Below are 15,690 nucleotides of genomic sequence, written 5' to 3' on the forward strand. Positions count from 1 at the left end.
ATAGGTGCTGGCTTACGGAACAGGAAGATTTGAGCCCTGGTCTCCTTAGTCAGAGGCAAAGCCCTTAACCAGTGCACTATCCAGCTACAATAGTGCCTTGTCCCCCCTTTTTGGGACACATTTATACTATTTTTTTCCCCTTGACGTGTTTTTTAATCTGGTTGTTATAATATTTTGATAGGGGAATTCTATTATTGCACCGAGTTGCATTTTGACATCCTTCAGAGTGTGTTAATAATCTGCACAGCACATTATTGGATTGGGAAGTAAATTAGCAAGCATGGCATGTTTACGCTGATATCATGCAGACTATCTTGTAGCCATGACAACCTAATGATCTCTTGCTGCACTCAGATGTAATCACCTCTGAAAGCTTTATTTCATATTGCCTGCTGAAAGCACTTTGGATGCTTGAGGTTTGCTTCTGTGCTGCATATTTTTGTATCTATGACGTGCATGTGACCTGTGCCTCTCTCCTAGGCGTTCCACCTCGCAAGTCTGGCCTCATAGAAGACCTTGTAGTTATGCTGCCACAAAACATATGGGATCATTTATACAGCAGGTGAGTACTTTGTTTAGTGAACCTTACTATGTAAATTAAACAGCCTATACTTTATTTTACATGTCTTCCTCCATATCCAACTTTTGTGGTGTCCCTAGCCCGGACATGCTCTTCCCCCCAGCCCCCTCCCCCCATGTATTGTCCCCTGCCTGGCCATGTTCCTCCCCCCACCACCACAAGCATTGTCCCCGGCCTGGCCACGATTCAGGAGAATTGCTACCGGTCTGGCCTTGTTGCCTTCACAAGTATTGTCCCCAACCTAGGCATGTCCCCGTCACAAGTATTGTCCCCAGCCTGGTCATGTCCCCCTCACCAGTATTGCCCCCAGCCTAGGCATGTCCCCGTCACAAGTATTGTCCCCAGCCTGGTCATGTCCCCGTCACAAGTATTGTCCCCAGCCTGGTCATGTCCCCCTCGCAAGTATTGCCCCCAGCCTAGCCTTGTCCCCTTCACAAGTATTGTCCCCAGCTTGGCGATCTCCTCTTTACAAGTATTGTCCCCAGTATACCCATGTCCCCCTCACAAGTATTGCCCCCAGCCTGGCCACGTGCCCCGCTAGTATTGTCCCCAGCCTGGCCATGTCCTCACAAGTATTGTCCCCAGCCTGGCCATGTCCCCCTCACAAGTATTGTCCCCAGCCTGGCCACGTGCTCTCGCAAATATTGTCCCCAGCCTGGCCATGTCCCCATCACATGTATTGTGCCCCTCACAAGGTATGGTCTCCAGCCTGGCCATGTCCATGTCGCAAGTATTGTCCCCAGCCTGGCCATGTGCCTCACTAGTATTGTCCCCACCCCGGCCGTGTGCCTCAATAGTATTGTCCCCAGCCTGGCCATGTCCCCCTCACAAGTATTGTCCCCAGCCTACCCATGTCCACCTCACAAATATTGTCCCCAGCATGGCCATGTCCTCCTTACAATTATTGTCCCCAGCCTAGCCATGTGTCCCCAGATAAACTACTTGCATTCTGGTCACATTCTCCTCTGAATTAGTAGTGATTCACCTTATGTGTGAGAACTTCTGTGGCCTGTAGAGGGAGTCTCCTAGATGCCAGTGATAGTAGCAGTAGTGCAGCTTTGTGGTATACCTCAGGGTGCGATGTGACACTGCGCCAGTGTTCCGGATGCTGAGAATAAATTGTTCCAAACAGATTATACGTGATTAAGCTGTGTATAGCTTCCCTGATTCTCACTGTTCTCCGGTTACACGCCGAGGCGGGTGCAGGCGTCTTGTTCTCGGCTTTACAAACCTTCATTCATGTACTTTCTTGCCCCAGTCATTAGATCTCGCTGCATCCCAGTCTCTTTCTGCTTTCCGGATGCTATAGGCTTTATTTTTCTACCACTGTGACGCTGCCACATATACAGTGTGCTCTTCATCAGTGTTATGGTGTTTTTTGCGTTTCATCTCTTAAGGGGCCCATACACTAGTGGATTTCAGCCATTGATCAATTGATTGATTCTATAGAATCGATTGCAAGTCGAAAGAATCGATTTCTGATCGATTTTGATTGATTTTGTTTGATTTGATCTATATGATGGGATGGAAAATCTAGGTAGATCTTCTGCTGGCAGCAGATCGATGGCCCATAGAGTTGCATTGGATCTAATGGTGCAATAATGCATCAGATCGATTTTTCAATAGATTTCCAATAGATTTAATTCTGAAATCTATTGGAAATCTGTACCTAGTGTGTGGCACACATCAGATAGAGTCCTGTCCGATTTGACTTGACAGGCATCTGACAGAAATCTATCTGATGGTCGAATCTGCTGCAAATCTATAAGTGTATGGCCACCTTTGGGGTCTTTTATCACTTACTGGCAAAAGTGTATCGTTGTGTGTTAATTTAAAGGGGAACTTCAGCGTAAGCAAACATCCTGTCACTAAGTTACATTAGTTATGTTAATGAAAATAGTTCGGTAATATAATCTCTTACTCACCCTTTTTTAAAAGAACAGGCAAATGTTTGTGATTTCATGGGGGCAGCCATCTTTGTCATGGGGGCAGCCATCTTTTTGGTTGAAAGGAGGTGACAGGGAGCATGAGACAGAGTTCCAACTGTCCTGTGTCCTGATCACCCCTCCCAGCTGCACGCGTTAGGCTTTAAATCTCAAATTCAAAATTTAAAAAAACAAATTAGCGCCAAAACAGCAGAAGATTCTATCGAATTGATCTATCAATCGATGCCTGAAATCAACCAATGTATGGGCCCCTTAAGTCTGTATAGGAGCTGAATAATAATAATTGCAGCCAATTAACAGACAAAATGAAGACAATTTTAACCTTTTGTTTTAGCAAACTTTTTTTTCCTGAATTCCAGGAAAGACCTTTTTGGGATTAGTACTGTCGATACATTTGTTTATCTCATCAGTTTATTGTCACTTCAGGTTTGCTTTCATTTATGTCCTCATGCTTGTAGATTTGGAGGCGGGCCGGCTGTCAACCACCTCTGCGTCTGTCATACATGCCAGGTTGAACAGGACAAAATTGAAAAAAGGAGAAAGATGGAACTGGAAACCTTCATCCGGGTAAATAATCTTTTCCTTCCTGTTTTCTTTACTTAAAGAGGAACTCCAGCCTAAACAAACATACTGTCATTAAGTTACATTAGTTATGTTAATTAAAATAGAGGGGTAATATAATCTATTACCCACCCTGTTTTAAAGAAAAGGCAAATGTTTGTGATTTCACGGGGGAAGCCATCTTTTTGGTTGAAAGGAGGTGACGGAGCATGAGGCACAGTCCCAACTGTCCTGTGTCCTGATTATCCCAGCTGCGCGCGCTAGGCTTCAAATCTCAAATTAAAAAAAAAAAAAATTGTGCCAAAACAGCAGAGCGAGAACAATAGCATCAGACATCCCATCATGCTTTGCACAGCATCAGGTGGAAAATGCCGGGGCAGATTTCTTTGATGGGGTGGAGCTTAGCTTCTGTCAGCGAAAAATGAGTTGCGTAAGGAAAACTAAGTTATGATGCAGTGAAACTGTTAAACACCAAGCCTTTTCAGTGCTGCTGAGTAGATTTTTTTAGTCTGAAGGTTTACTTAAATTTTTTTTTTTTTTTTTTTTTTTTTTTTTTTACAATGTCTCATTTATTTGCATACACACCTTTGGTGCATACTCATATTGGCAAATTACTGGCCAAATTACCACTATTCTGTATAGAAATGTCTATTCAATCTCTCTACCCCTTTTCCTTTCCATACACTCGTGTGTTTGTGTTTCTCTGCCTCCCGGGTTGATATGAGCCAAGTCTCTGCCTTCCTCCATAGTGTGTGATTTCAGGATGCTGTAGAGTTGGGACATTGCCAGCTCAGGCACCTCCCCCCAGTGAGGCCAGATTCCACAGAGCGATGTCTTTGTAGTGTTCCTTCTGAACTTGCGTAGTCCCCATGTGCTTTAATTCCAATAATTACTGTTTTCAAAGCCTGGTGAGAGCTTCATTATACTGCAGGCGGCCTCCGTAATCCATTAAGCACTTAATATCTGTGTTTCCTCAGCTGAACAAAGCTTTCCAAGAAGAGGACTCCCTGGCCGTCATCTATTGTATCAGCATGCAGTGGTTCCGCGAGTGGGAGGGCTTTGTGAAGGGCAAGGACGTCGGTGAGTACAGCCCAGCTGCTGCAGGTCACTCTTCTGAAATCTGATATTTGTGGTGGTGGTGGGGGGGAAGGGGGTGTTTGTTGTTGATCTATTTCTCCTGTATGATGACGATGTTTTCAAACCTAAACAAATAATACAAATATTTTGTGGAAAGAGCCCAAGGTATGTAAAAGAGCAGTCTTTAAATTCACCTTAGGAGCATTTTGGGAGGTGTGGTCAAGCTTACCTTCCAATCAGGACAGGAGTAAAGAGCCTAGCTGCCATTCTTCCCTTCCACCGTTGGGGTGAATGGGGAGGGGGTTTAAAAGGCAGGAAGAGGGGCCGGTCTCTGACAAGCAGGTCACCAGGGATCGTCAGAAAGATGGAGCCTCAAAGCCCAGCAATGCTGGTGATCAGCAGGGAGAGGGGTGGTCTCTGAGAGCGGGTAACCAGGGATTTTCAGAGACATGGAGCCTCAAAGCCCAGCAATGCTGGTGATCAGCAGGGAGAGGGGCGGTCTCTGAGAGCGGGTAACCAGGGATTTTCAGAGACATGGAGCCTCAAAGCCCAGCAATGCTGGTGATCAGCAGGGAGAGGGGTGGTCTCTGAGAGCAGGTCACCAGGGATCGTCAGAAAGATGGAGCCTCAAAGCCCAGCAATGCTGGTGATCAGCAGGGAGAGGGGTGGTCTCTGAGAGCGGGTAACCAGGGATTTTCAGAGACATGGAGCCTCAAAGCCCAGCAATGCTGGTGATCAGCAGGGAGAGGGGTGGTCTCTGAGAGCGGGTAACCAGGGATTTTCAGAGACATGGAGCCTCAAAGCCCAGCAATGCTGGTGATCAGCAGGAAGAGGGGCGGTCTCTGACAGCAGGTCACCAGAGATCGTAAGAGACATGGAGCATCAAAACCCAGCAACGCTAGGGATCAGCAGGTTTACATTATTTATTTTTTTCAACCTCTTTTTGCATGTTTAATCTTTAATTTAATTTCGAGGGAGGAGGTGGAAAGTAATGCAATGAAACGGTCTTCACATTTACAATCTTTTTTAATAAAGAATTTTTTGCTGTCTCCAACAGAACAATCTGATTGTTCAGAGGTGGGGCTAATTTAAACCTCCCAGCATGCATCTTGTTTAGGAAATGTCTTTCCACACAGTGCTGGCACATAAATTATCCATGTGCAGTATTGTGCGGATATCTTTAAATGAGTGAATACATATTGAATATCTACATTGTCTTTTTGCAGATCCTCCTGGCCCTATTGACAACTCCAAGATTGCTGGTACTAAATGTGGACACATAACCCTGAAACAAGGTGTGTAATATCTTCATTGAGAGTCGCTGGGTGGCGTTGATGTGTAGCTTTGTAGACAGCTGACCAGATAGGTCTCTTTATGACCAAACTCTTTAAAGAAAACCTGTACTAAAAAAAATCCCCTGGGGGGTACTCTCCTCGGGAGGGGGAAGCCTCAGGGTCCCAATGAGGCTTCCTCCTCCCCTGTAGCTGCAGGCAGTCCAGAGCTGGCTCCCCCGAAGCGACCCGCAATCCTGGCTGACAAGCGCTGATTTATTTACCTTGCCGAGATCCAGCGCAGGCCCACTGGCGGCTCTTCCTTCCAGTAAGGCGGAAATAGCCGAACCTGATCGTATCAGCTCTATTGCACAGGCGTAAAAGGACTTGCGCCTGCGCAGTAGAGCGGATCGATCGGGTTCGGCTATTTAAAGAGAACCCGAGGTGGGTTTGAAGAATATTATCTGCATACAGAGGCTGAATCTGCCTATACAGCCCAGCCTCTGTTGCTATCCCAAACCCCCCTAAGGTCCCCTTGCACTCTGCAATCCCTCATAAATCACAGCCACGCTGCTGACAAACAGCTTGTCAGAGCTGGCTGTGTTTATCTCTTTAGTGTCAGTCTGCTGCTCTCCCCGCCTCCTGCAGAACTCCAGTCCCCGCCTGCATCCCTTCCCTCCCTGCTGATTGGAGGGAAGGGATGGGGGCAGGGACCGGAGCTATGCAGGAGGCGGAGGGAGCAGCTGAGACTGACACTACAGATGTAAACACAGCCTCACAACACGGCTGTGATTTATGGGGGATTGCAGAGTGCAGGGGGACCTTAGAGGGGTTTGGGATAGCAACAGAGGCTGGGCTGTATAGGCAGATCCAGCCTCTGTATGCAGATAACATTCTTTAAACACACCTCGGGTTCTCTTTAACCCGAAGGGAGATCCGCTAGTACGCCTGCGCTGGATCCCGGAAGGTAAATATTTACATCGCCGCACTTCGGGGGGCTGCAGCTTGGCAACGGAGGGACAGACAACGGGGGAAGCCTCGTTAGGATCCAGAGGCTTATACCCACAAGGTAAGTACCCCCCAGTGACTTTTTCTTAATTACAGGTTTTCTTTCAAGTGAACTTGTATGCAGAGATTTATAGAAAAATGTTGCACTAGGTCACCATAAGGTGTGAAATTCGCTTATTATGACTCTGTATCTGCGGTACATCCTGGCAGCCCCTCATAGTTGGCATGCAAATAGTGACTTTTCTTTCTATTTTCATTGACATCAGGCATCCCTCATGTCTCTTTTATAACTGCTGAAACTGGCCCTCAGTAGTAGCTATTCTTGCTATTGGATAGCTGGATCAGGACATACAGTTCACACGCAACCCTCATCTCTGCGCTGTTATCTGCTTAAAATGATTTGCCTCAACTATTTAAAGTGTACCCGAGACAGATACAGAGGGCACAAATGGGACACAGAGGCATGTTCCCATCTAAAGGACATGCCTTTGTGCCACCTCCGCCTTGCTCTCTGAGACCCCTGCGCCCCACAGCCACCCTAAATTCTACCGACAAGGAGCTTATCTGCAATCCGAGAGGGGGAGGGGTGTCCTGAGCAGGAGCGGCACTTCTGTGTAACGCCCCTTCCCCACCCCTCAGGCCATCCGACTAGCTCTCCCTGCCCTCTCAGGCCATCCGACTGGCTCTTCCCGCCCCCTCGGGCCATCCGACTGGCTCTCCCCGCCCCCTCGGGCCATCCGACTGGCTCTCCCCGCCCCCTCGGGCCATCCGACTGGCTCTCCCCGCCCCCTCGGGCCATCCGACTGGCTCTCCCCGCCCCCTCGGGCCATCCGACTGGCTCTCCCCGCCCCCTCGGGCCATCCGACTGGCTCTCCCCGCCCCCTCGGGCCATCCGACTGGCTCTCCCCGCCCCCTCGGGCCATCCGACTGGCTCTCCCCGCCCCCTCGGGCCATCCGACTGGCTCTCCCCGCCCCCTCCGGCCATCCGACTGGCTCTCCCCGCCCCCTCGGGCCATCCGACTGGCTCTCCCCGCCCCCTCGGGCCATCCGACTGGCTCTCCCCGCCCCCTCGGGCCATCCGACTGGCTCTCCCCGCCCCCTCGGGCCATCCGACTGGCTCTCCCCGCCCCCTCGGGCCATCCGACTGGCTCTCCCCCCGCCTTTCACCCACCCTCTTTCCCTCTTTTGAGTGCTCTGTACACACAGAGCTGTATGTGCAGAGTCGTGACCCTGGGGTCACAGAAGTGAAACTGCTTGCTGGTGGCGGCTTCTCGAGGGGGAAGGGAGGGGTGGGGAACTGCTTCTCGTAAGTATGTGTATTTTCCTGTAATGTTCCACCTCAGGTTCTCTTTAATGATTGTGCCTTGCATGTACAGTAAAGCATTTTTGCATTATTCACTTCGGTAGAAGTATTGAATCGCCACGATCCGTCATGTGTACAGAGTGATTGCAATTGGAAATCGCATTGCAGTGCGATCGCTATACGATTTTCCTGCATTCCTATATAAAGTATAGGAGCCAAATCTCACAAAAAGTGGCAGGATGATGATTGCTCTCTGGAGAAAATCGTGCTACAAAGGTTCACACTAATGGAAACGTTTACCGCAGTTTCCATAAGGATAGTGTTGCCTAACGTTTTGCGATCAGCTAGTGGGATCTGGATTAGATTGCAAAATGCTAGTGGTGGAAAGGGCTCGAAGGCCCTGTTTACATAAATCGCCAGCACTTTTTCAAGCGCTGAGCAATTTTTAGCGGTTTTTTTTTTTTTTTTTTTTTTTTTTTTTTTTTTAATCGCCTTTCCCTAAGCACTTTACTAAGTGCTTTTGCAGAGCATTTTTTTTTTCACTTCCTGACATCAGTCAGGAAGTGAACTCTTTCACCCGGAAATGAATAAAAACAATGTATTTATTCATGAAAGTACTGGGGAAATCGCTATACAAAGCGCTTTTTCAAGCGCTTTGCGATTTCCCTATACCCTCCATTATAGGCAAATCGCCCCAAAAATGTTACAGGCAGCACTTTGGGGAGTGGATCAAAATCGAACTACTCATGTGAACACTCATACAGAATCATTGCACAAGCGCTTTTAGGGCGATTTTCAAAATCGCCGGCGCTTACAAAAACTCAAACGGAAACCGAGCGGAAGATGAGAGAAGCGCCCGCGGGAACAAGCGGGAATTGATCCAGGCGCGAGCGGGGACGCGCGGGAATCGATCCAGGCGCGAGCGGGGACGCGCGAGAGTCGATCCGGCGGCTAATCGAGCCGCAGAAACGGATCGTGTATGCCCAGCATAAGAGCCAGGGGGAGACAGAAATCAAGAAGGTTGTCTGTGAACATCATAGATAAAAAAGGTTTATATGGAACAAGCAAACAATCAGCTATGCAACTGCAGTTTTCCTCCAGTCAGGACCCAGTTGGACTATAGCGTCCCTTCACTGATAAGTAATTACAGCTCTTAAACACTTTCCTGGCAGAGAACTGAGCTTTTGATTTCAGGGGATAGGTTTAAAAAAAGTCAATAGTTAATATATTTTAGCTCTCTGGGTCACAGGACTGATTATCATTAAACTGAGACAAAACAATAAATCTACTTTTTTTTTACATTTTTAAACATAACAGAAAACTGTGAAACATCGTAAAGTTATTTTCAGGAGTAGGAGGGATAGATACAATTGTTCTCATCAGTTATGTTCTCCCCAGAAATTTTTTTCCAGCGGGGTGGCATGAAAAAGTAGCCGGGTGGGGCGAGAGGACAGAATGCAGGGCCGGCACTTGTCTGCTTAAAGCAGCGGAGGATGTGAGCCGATGACAGCCGGGTGCTCACCAAAACTAGCCGGGTGGTAGCCTGGCTAAAAGAGCCCGGGGAGAACATGTTTACTTTCGCTTATGAGCAGGGTTGCTTCGCTTATGAGCAGGCGCACTTCCTCCAAGCCAGAAAGAGGAAGTGCGCCGTGGTGAGGCTTGCAATGCGACCAATAGGACGCGCATAAGCTGCTTGGAACGCAGGGCGGATGGCGGAATTATGGGTAAATAACCCCTTGTATCCCCGCCGCACACCTGCGCCAATTAAGCCTCATTTGAATCACAAGTGATTACCCGTGAGAGCAACCCTGCTTATGAGTCACTTTAAGAAGGGCAGTGCTGTTTCCCATGTAACTGTATATTTCATGGTGAATTCTTGGCTTTCAGGAGCAGATTCAGGACAGATCTCGGAAGAAACCTGGAACTTCCTGCAGTCGATCTACGGTGGCGGGCCAGAAATCACGCTGCGGCAGAGTGTCGCCATCACCGAATCAGAAATGGGCCAGTCAGAAGAGAAGATTGACGTCGAGACGCGGAATGTATAATTAACACGCGACACTGCCAGTCTAACGTGGTCACTAATTATTATTTTATTTTTTTGTACAAATCATTCCTTTTATTAGATCAGGGTAGAATAAGAATTCATTATTTTGATGGCTGTGATTTTTAGTTGTCCTATTTATGTTCATTTTTAACGAGAAAAAAGGTCTGTAAGCTGAGCGTTTTAATCCGTTTGGACTTGTGTAAATGTATGAGCTGATTTCATGTATTCCTTAATCCTGCCAATGTACATAGTGTATAAATCCATACCTGTGTGTGGGCTGCAGGGGGTGATGTTCCTCGTATGGCGCTGCATGTGTCCCGACCCACAATTCCCCCCCCCCTGTGCGTTTGGCTATAGAGCATTTTCTGTGCCCACCCTACAGCTTCCTGCTATTAGGGCTAATCTAGGTACATGAAGGGGCCTATTTACAAAGAGTATGACTTGTGTTCAGTTCACCAGTTTTTAATTTTATTTAATTTTTTTTACATTTTATGAATGTTATTGCTACTTTTATAACAAGGTTTTTCTCATATCTGGGTTACCGGTGAACAGTGCTTGACCATTTTTACTTTAAAGTGGACCCGAAGTGTAAATTCTAAAGTGAGCCACACTTAACTATGAGTGTTCCTCCCTCTTTTTTTACCCACTGCAGCACCACGCAATTTCTGTATTCAAGCAAAAAAAAAACTTGAGATAATGAATCGTGTATGTAGTACAGATAACAAAACAGAACATTTGTAGCAAAGAACATTATAACATTGCATCATTCTGTACTATTTGCAGTTTAGAAACTACACTCTTGTCTTTTATGCTATAAAACAACACAGAAAGAACTACCCTTTGAACTTTCCTGCAGTAAACCCTTAGAAGAAGCTGTCTTTCACAGTTTCTCTGCTGTTTAACCACTTCAGCCTTCAGTCATTTTCACTTTATGCATCCGAGCAATGTTCACCTCCCATTCATCCGCCACCAATTAGGCTTTCTTTGGGTGGTACATTTTGCTAAGAGCCACTTTACTGTAAATGCATTTTAACAGGAAGAATAAGAAAAAAACTGAAAAAATTCATGATTTCTCAGTTTTCGGCCAATATAGTTTTAAAATAATACATGCCTCCATAATTAAAACTCACGTATTGTATTTGCCCATATGTCCCGGTTATTACACCGTTTAAATTATGTCCCTATCACAATGTATGGCGACAATATTTTTATTTGGAAATAAAGATGCATTTTCTCCGTTTTGCATCACTATTTACAAGCTTATAATTAAAAAAAAAAAAAATAGAAATATTTCATCTTTAAATTGATATTTAAAAAGTTTAGACCCTTAGGTAAATATTTTTTTTTATTGTAATGTTTTTTGATTATTTTATTTGGGTAATTTTAAGAGGGTGAATGTAAATAGTAATTTTTTTTAGGTAAATATGTGTTGATTTTTTTTATTATTTTTTTTACATTTAGATGTAGTTTTACTTTTGGGCCACAAGATGGCAGCCATGAGTTTGTTTACATGACGTCATTCTAAGCGTAACATGTACACTTAGAGGGACGTAGGGGACGCAAGAGACAGAAAAAAGCGAGGCTTCCAAGAGAAGTCGTGGCTATTTCTGCAGGAGAGAGGAATCAATCATCGGGCACCATGGCTTGATTGATTCCTGGGCTAACGATCCACGGCCGGGAGCGCGCGTGATTTGCCGCGGGAGCACACACATGGCCTCCTGGACGTAGCTGCTACGTCCAGGAAGCTTAAATGGTTAAGTGCTTCAGAAAACAGGACTGTATGCGACCCATGTTGGGTAGATAACTTAAAGGACACCCGAGGCAAAAATAAACTAATGAAACAAATGATGGTATCTATCTTCCTTCTCCTAAAAATGACCTTTTAAGATATTCCAAATTTTAATTTTGTTTAAATCTATTTTTTTAAGTTTTTAACTGTTTTATTGGTTTTTCTCAATGACACATTCATTGAAGTATGCCAGAGCTGAAATCTATGAACTATTGACCCTTTTTACCTCTTTCTTGCTCTCAGAAGCCATTTTATGCTAGGAAAGTGTTTTATAGTTGGAATTTCTTATCATTGAGGGTCACACTGATGTCACTTCCTGTCTGAGTCACTGAGTCAGCCACTTACATGCCTGATATTTAACTCTTTCAGGCTGAGAAAGAAAAAAAGGAACACAGCATAGTTATGTGAGTGCTAGACACTGTACATACTCATGTCTATCTCATCATGTCACATGTCAGCTCGGATATCCTTTAAGTTTGTTTTAACTCTTCCTGTACTGGAAAACAATTGGACTTTTTTCTTTGCTACTAATGTTCTATTTCTTAGCTGTACTACACATACAATTCATTATCTTTTATTTTCACGTCAGGCTTGCTTCAGGCAGGAAGCACCGTGGCGGATCTGCTATGTGTAGTGTGTCTGTCACTGGGACTGCTGTAGTTCGCACTACACTTTTCTCCTCCTCTCCTCTTTGATTGACTGGTTCAGTCACATATAACCTACCTGGGCTGATCTAAGCGCTACCTTTAAGGGGCCCATACACTGGTCGATTTCAGCCATCGATTGACGGCCGATTCGACCGCTGTGATCGGATCGGCTAGAAATCGATGCAGTAGAAACCATGATTGATTAATTTTCCGGCCGATTTCGATTGATGTGCTCGATTTGGGCCAGATGGAAAATCTAGGACGATCCGCAGCTGGCAGCAGATTGATGGTCCATAGAGTTGCATGGATCGAATGGTTCAATAATGCATTTCGATGGATTTTTCAATAGATTTCATTCTGAAATCTATTGGAAATCTGTCCCTAGTGTGTGGCACTCATCAGATTCGACCTGACAGGCATCTGACAGGAATCTGATGGTTGAATCTTCTACAAATTTATAAGTGTGTGGCCACCTTTAGCCCTCCTGCGGCAAGAACTTTTAAGGTGACCATACACTCGTTAGATTAGCAGCAGATAGAGCATCAGATAGATTTCTGATCTATCTGATGTGTTTAGGAACATTTTTTACTAGGAACAGATTACCAATAGATTTTAGTAGGAAATCTATTGAAAATTGATCTGATGGCATTTTTTTTGCCATCAGATTTCCATTAGGGCGAATACAAAATGATAAGCAATCTCAACAGATCGACCTAGATTTTCCAGCATGTCAGATTGATTGAAATTGATCAAAATTGACCGCAAATCGATCGATTGGTCAATCAATTTGCTTTTGATCGATCGGCCGCTAATCGTCTCAGTGTATGGGCCCCTTAAAAGCCTCTGCAATGGCAGAAAACTGCCGTGGCAGATTTTCAGGAGGGGGCGTGGCTAAACAACCAAAAAAACTATATTCTGACTTAAAAGGTCAGTTTTTTAAAACAAAAATTCATGCTATTCTATTCTAACTTCTGCAGACTGAGCTGACAACGTGGAATTTATTTTTACACTTTAGGGCCACTTAAATTCTACTCAATTGGCAGCCTGCAGCACCAGTGAATGGAATGGGGGATCGCCAGTTGCGACCATTACTTCTCACTACGAGAGGTAGCCGTACACGGCTCAAACCCTTTCATTGCTTTCGCACACTGCCGCCTTTTTTAAACTGTCAGTGGCAAACCTCAGTGAACGGTGAGCTGTACCCAGACTAAAACATCACTGTTTTCCTTTGTTGCCTGTGCCAGATGCAATCCGGCAATACTGTGTATAAAGTGGCTATTAATGTGAGTAGTACATTATAAATGTGGTGAAATGGTAATCATGTGCTGGTAAACATCATGTTATTTTGGCTGATCACTGCAGCACTTTTCTGACAGTGATACCTTTTACAGATAGGCCCTTATGTAGGAAAGTAGATGTTTTGCCCACAGCAACCAATTCGACTCTACATCCCGTTTCTTTCTATGGCGATTGCACTTAGAGGGTGTCCTATACATTTTTGTATGTCCTGAACCAAGGAGCTGATTCTCCATTCTAATATATTGCCAGCCCAGCTAGAGGGAAGACGCAGTGGGAAATCAAATATTGGATCACTGTTTTAGGTGGAGCCATTCTTTAAAGTAGAAAAAACACAGAATCAAAGCTCCTCCCCCCAAGTTAGGACATTTGAATATGTAATGAAGAGGTGCTGGAGGGGGTGTGGCAAAGCGGTAAAGACAATTAACACTCACCTGCAAGTTCTCATGCATGTGAATGAACTTTCGTGAGAACTTTCGGGTGAGTGTGCAGAGGGTTAATATTCTTTAAAGTACATCTTTTAATATTCTCGGCAATTTTCCATTTTTCCAGTACAGACACTTTGCTCTAGTGCAGTGGTCCTCAAACTACGTCCGAGTGGCCCACTGAAGCTTTTTCACTGCCCCCCCCCCCCCCCCCAACACAAAATGTATAACTTGTAGATATGGCCTACTGCACTTTTAAAGGATACCCCAACTGAAATGTGACATAATGAGATAGACATGGGTATGTACAGTGCCTAGCACACAGATAACTGTGCCGTGTTCCTTTTTTTTCTTTCTCTGCCTGAAAGAGTTAAATATCAGGTATGTAAGTGGCTGACTCAATCCTGACTCAAACAGGAAGTGAATACAATGTGACCCTCACTGATAAGAAATTCCCCTTTTTTTACCTCTTTCTTGCTCTCAGAAGCCATTTTCTGCTAGGAAATTGTTTTATAGTTGGAATTTCTTATCAGTGAGGGTCACACTGTAGTCACTTCCTGTCTGAGTCAGGACTGAGTCAGCCTTTTGCATACCTTATATTTAACTCTTTCAGGCAGAAAAATAAAAAAGGAACACAGCATAGGTATCTGTGTGCTAGGCACTGTACATACACATGTCTATCTCATTATGTCACATTTCAGTTGGGGTATCCTTTAAATAGCAAATAGAATAGCAGTGCTGACACCGCCCATCCACATACTGTAGAAGCCAGCAAGCAGTAATTCGCTGGCATCCAGTTCTGTATCAGGTTACACTGCTGTCCAACTGGACGGCAGGTTGTCACCCGGGTATGCTTCACTGTCTGGTGCACAAAGACGTTCTTCGGGCCCCGCATGACTGAATGGCTTCTGCTGGGAGTTCTCCTCTGGGCCTGATTGGGGGAAATCTATCTAGATGCAATGTAATGTTTTTCAACATCATTTTACGTACGTTCCAGCCCCCCAGCAGTCTGAAGTAGGTTGATCTGGCCCTTGACCGAAAAAGTTTGGGGACCCCTGCTCTAGTGGTTAGTTTGCAGTTGATGCTACTTTACTTGCCCGTCCATTAGTCCAATTACGGACCTGCTGCATTAAGAGCTTGAAACTGATTGGTTGCAGTGGGTAACGCCTCCACTTCCCTATCCCTCCCTTTTTTTTCCCCCTATAAACCTATTCCTCCTCTTTCTACAACAGGGCTTCAGCCGATGGTAGTTGGCGACCTCCTAGCCTAGCAAAGGTAGAACTAGAATATAGCGATGTTTGAATTTGGATTGCTTGACTTTCCTGCTCATTTTAAAGGGTGGAAAGGCCTTTATAAATCCCGCACATTGATAACAACGCATTGTTTTATTTCCACTGCTCGTTTTAAAATTGTATTTTTATATATTAATGTGGGTTTGCCCGGGATTGGTCATTTTCATTAGCATGCCACTCGCGATGGAGATTGGCAGGAAGAGACTATGACGGAAATGCCAAATCCTGGGGCCGCCTTTCTTCTGTTTGATCCGTATGTTATGATGAGCGTCTGATGGTGTTATGACTCTTGCGCTTACGGTCTGCTGAATCCTGCTTTGCGAGTGGCACGCATGCTCTAGTGTTACTGGTAGGAAGAAAAGTTTTATTTTGGTAATAAAGTTAGAAAAATGCTCATCGTGTCAATTTGCCACTTTCCTAAATGTGAAAATTTCTAATATATTTATATAGT

At 45.2% G+C, this 15,690-nt stretch overlaps 1 protein-coding gene across 1 annotated transcript in view; it reads left to right on the forward strand.

Annotated features, from left to right (window-relative positions):
* Nucleotides 1–9,887, forward strand: part of USP33 (ubiquitin specific peptidase 33) — an 81,285-nt gene extending 71,398 nt beyond the window's left edge. The window contains exons 20-24 of the mRNA XM_068239181.1: nucleotides 481–562; nucleotides 2,985–3,093; nucleotides 4,065–4,167; nucleotides 5,391–5,459; nucleotides 9,634–9,887. Coding sequence (XP_068095282.1) covers nucleotides 481–562; nucleotides 2,985–3,093; nucleotides 4,065–4,167; nucleotides 5,391–5,459; nucleotides 9,634–9,791 — 521 coding nt within the window. The 3' untranslated portion in view covers nucleotides 9,792–9,887. The remainder of the gene's footprint in view (nucleotides 1–480; nucleotides 563–2,984; nucleotides 3,094–4,064; nucleotides 4,168–5,390; nucleotides 5,460–9,633) is intronic.
* Nucleotides 9,888–15,690: the final 5,803 nt, after the last annotated feature.

This window comes from Hyperolius riggenbachi, chromosome 6, assembly GCF_040937935.1.
Source record: "Hyperolius riggenbachi isolate aHypRig1 chromosome 6, aHypRig1.pri, whole genome shotgun sequence".
NCBI classification, from domain to species: Eukaryota; Metazoa; Chordata; class Amphibia; order Anura; family Hyperoliidae; genus Hyperolius; species Hyperolius riggenbachi.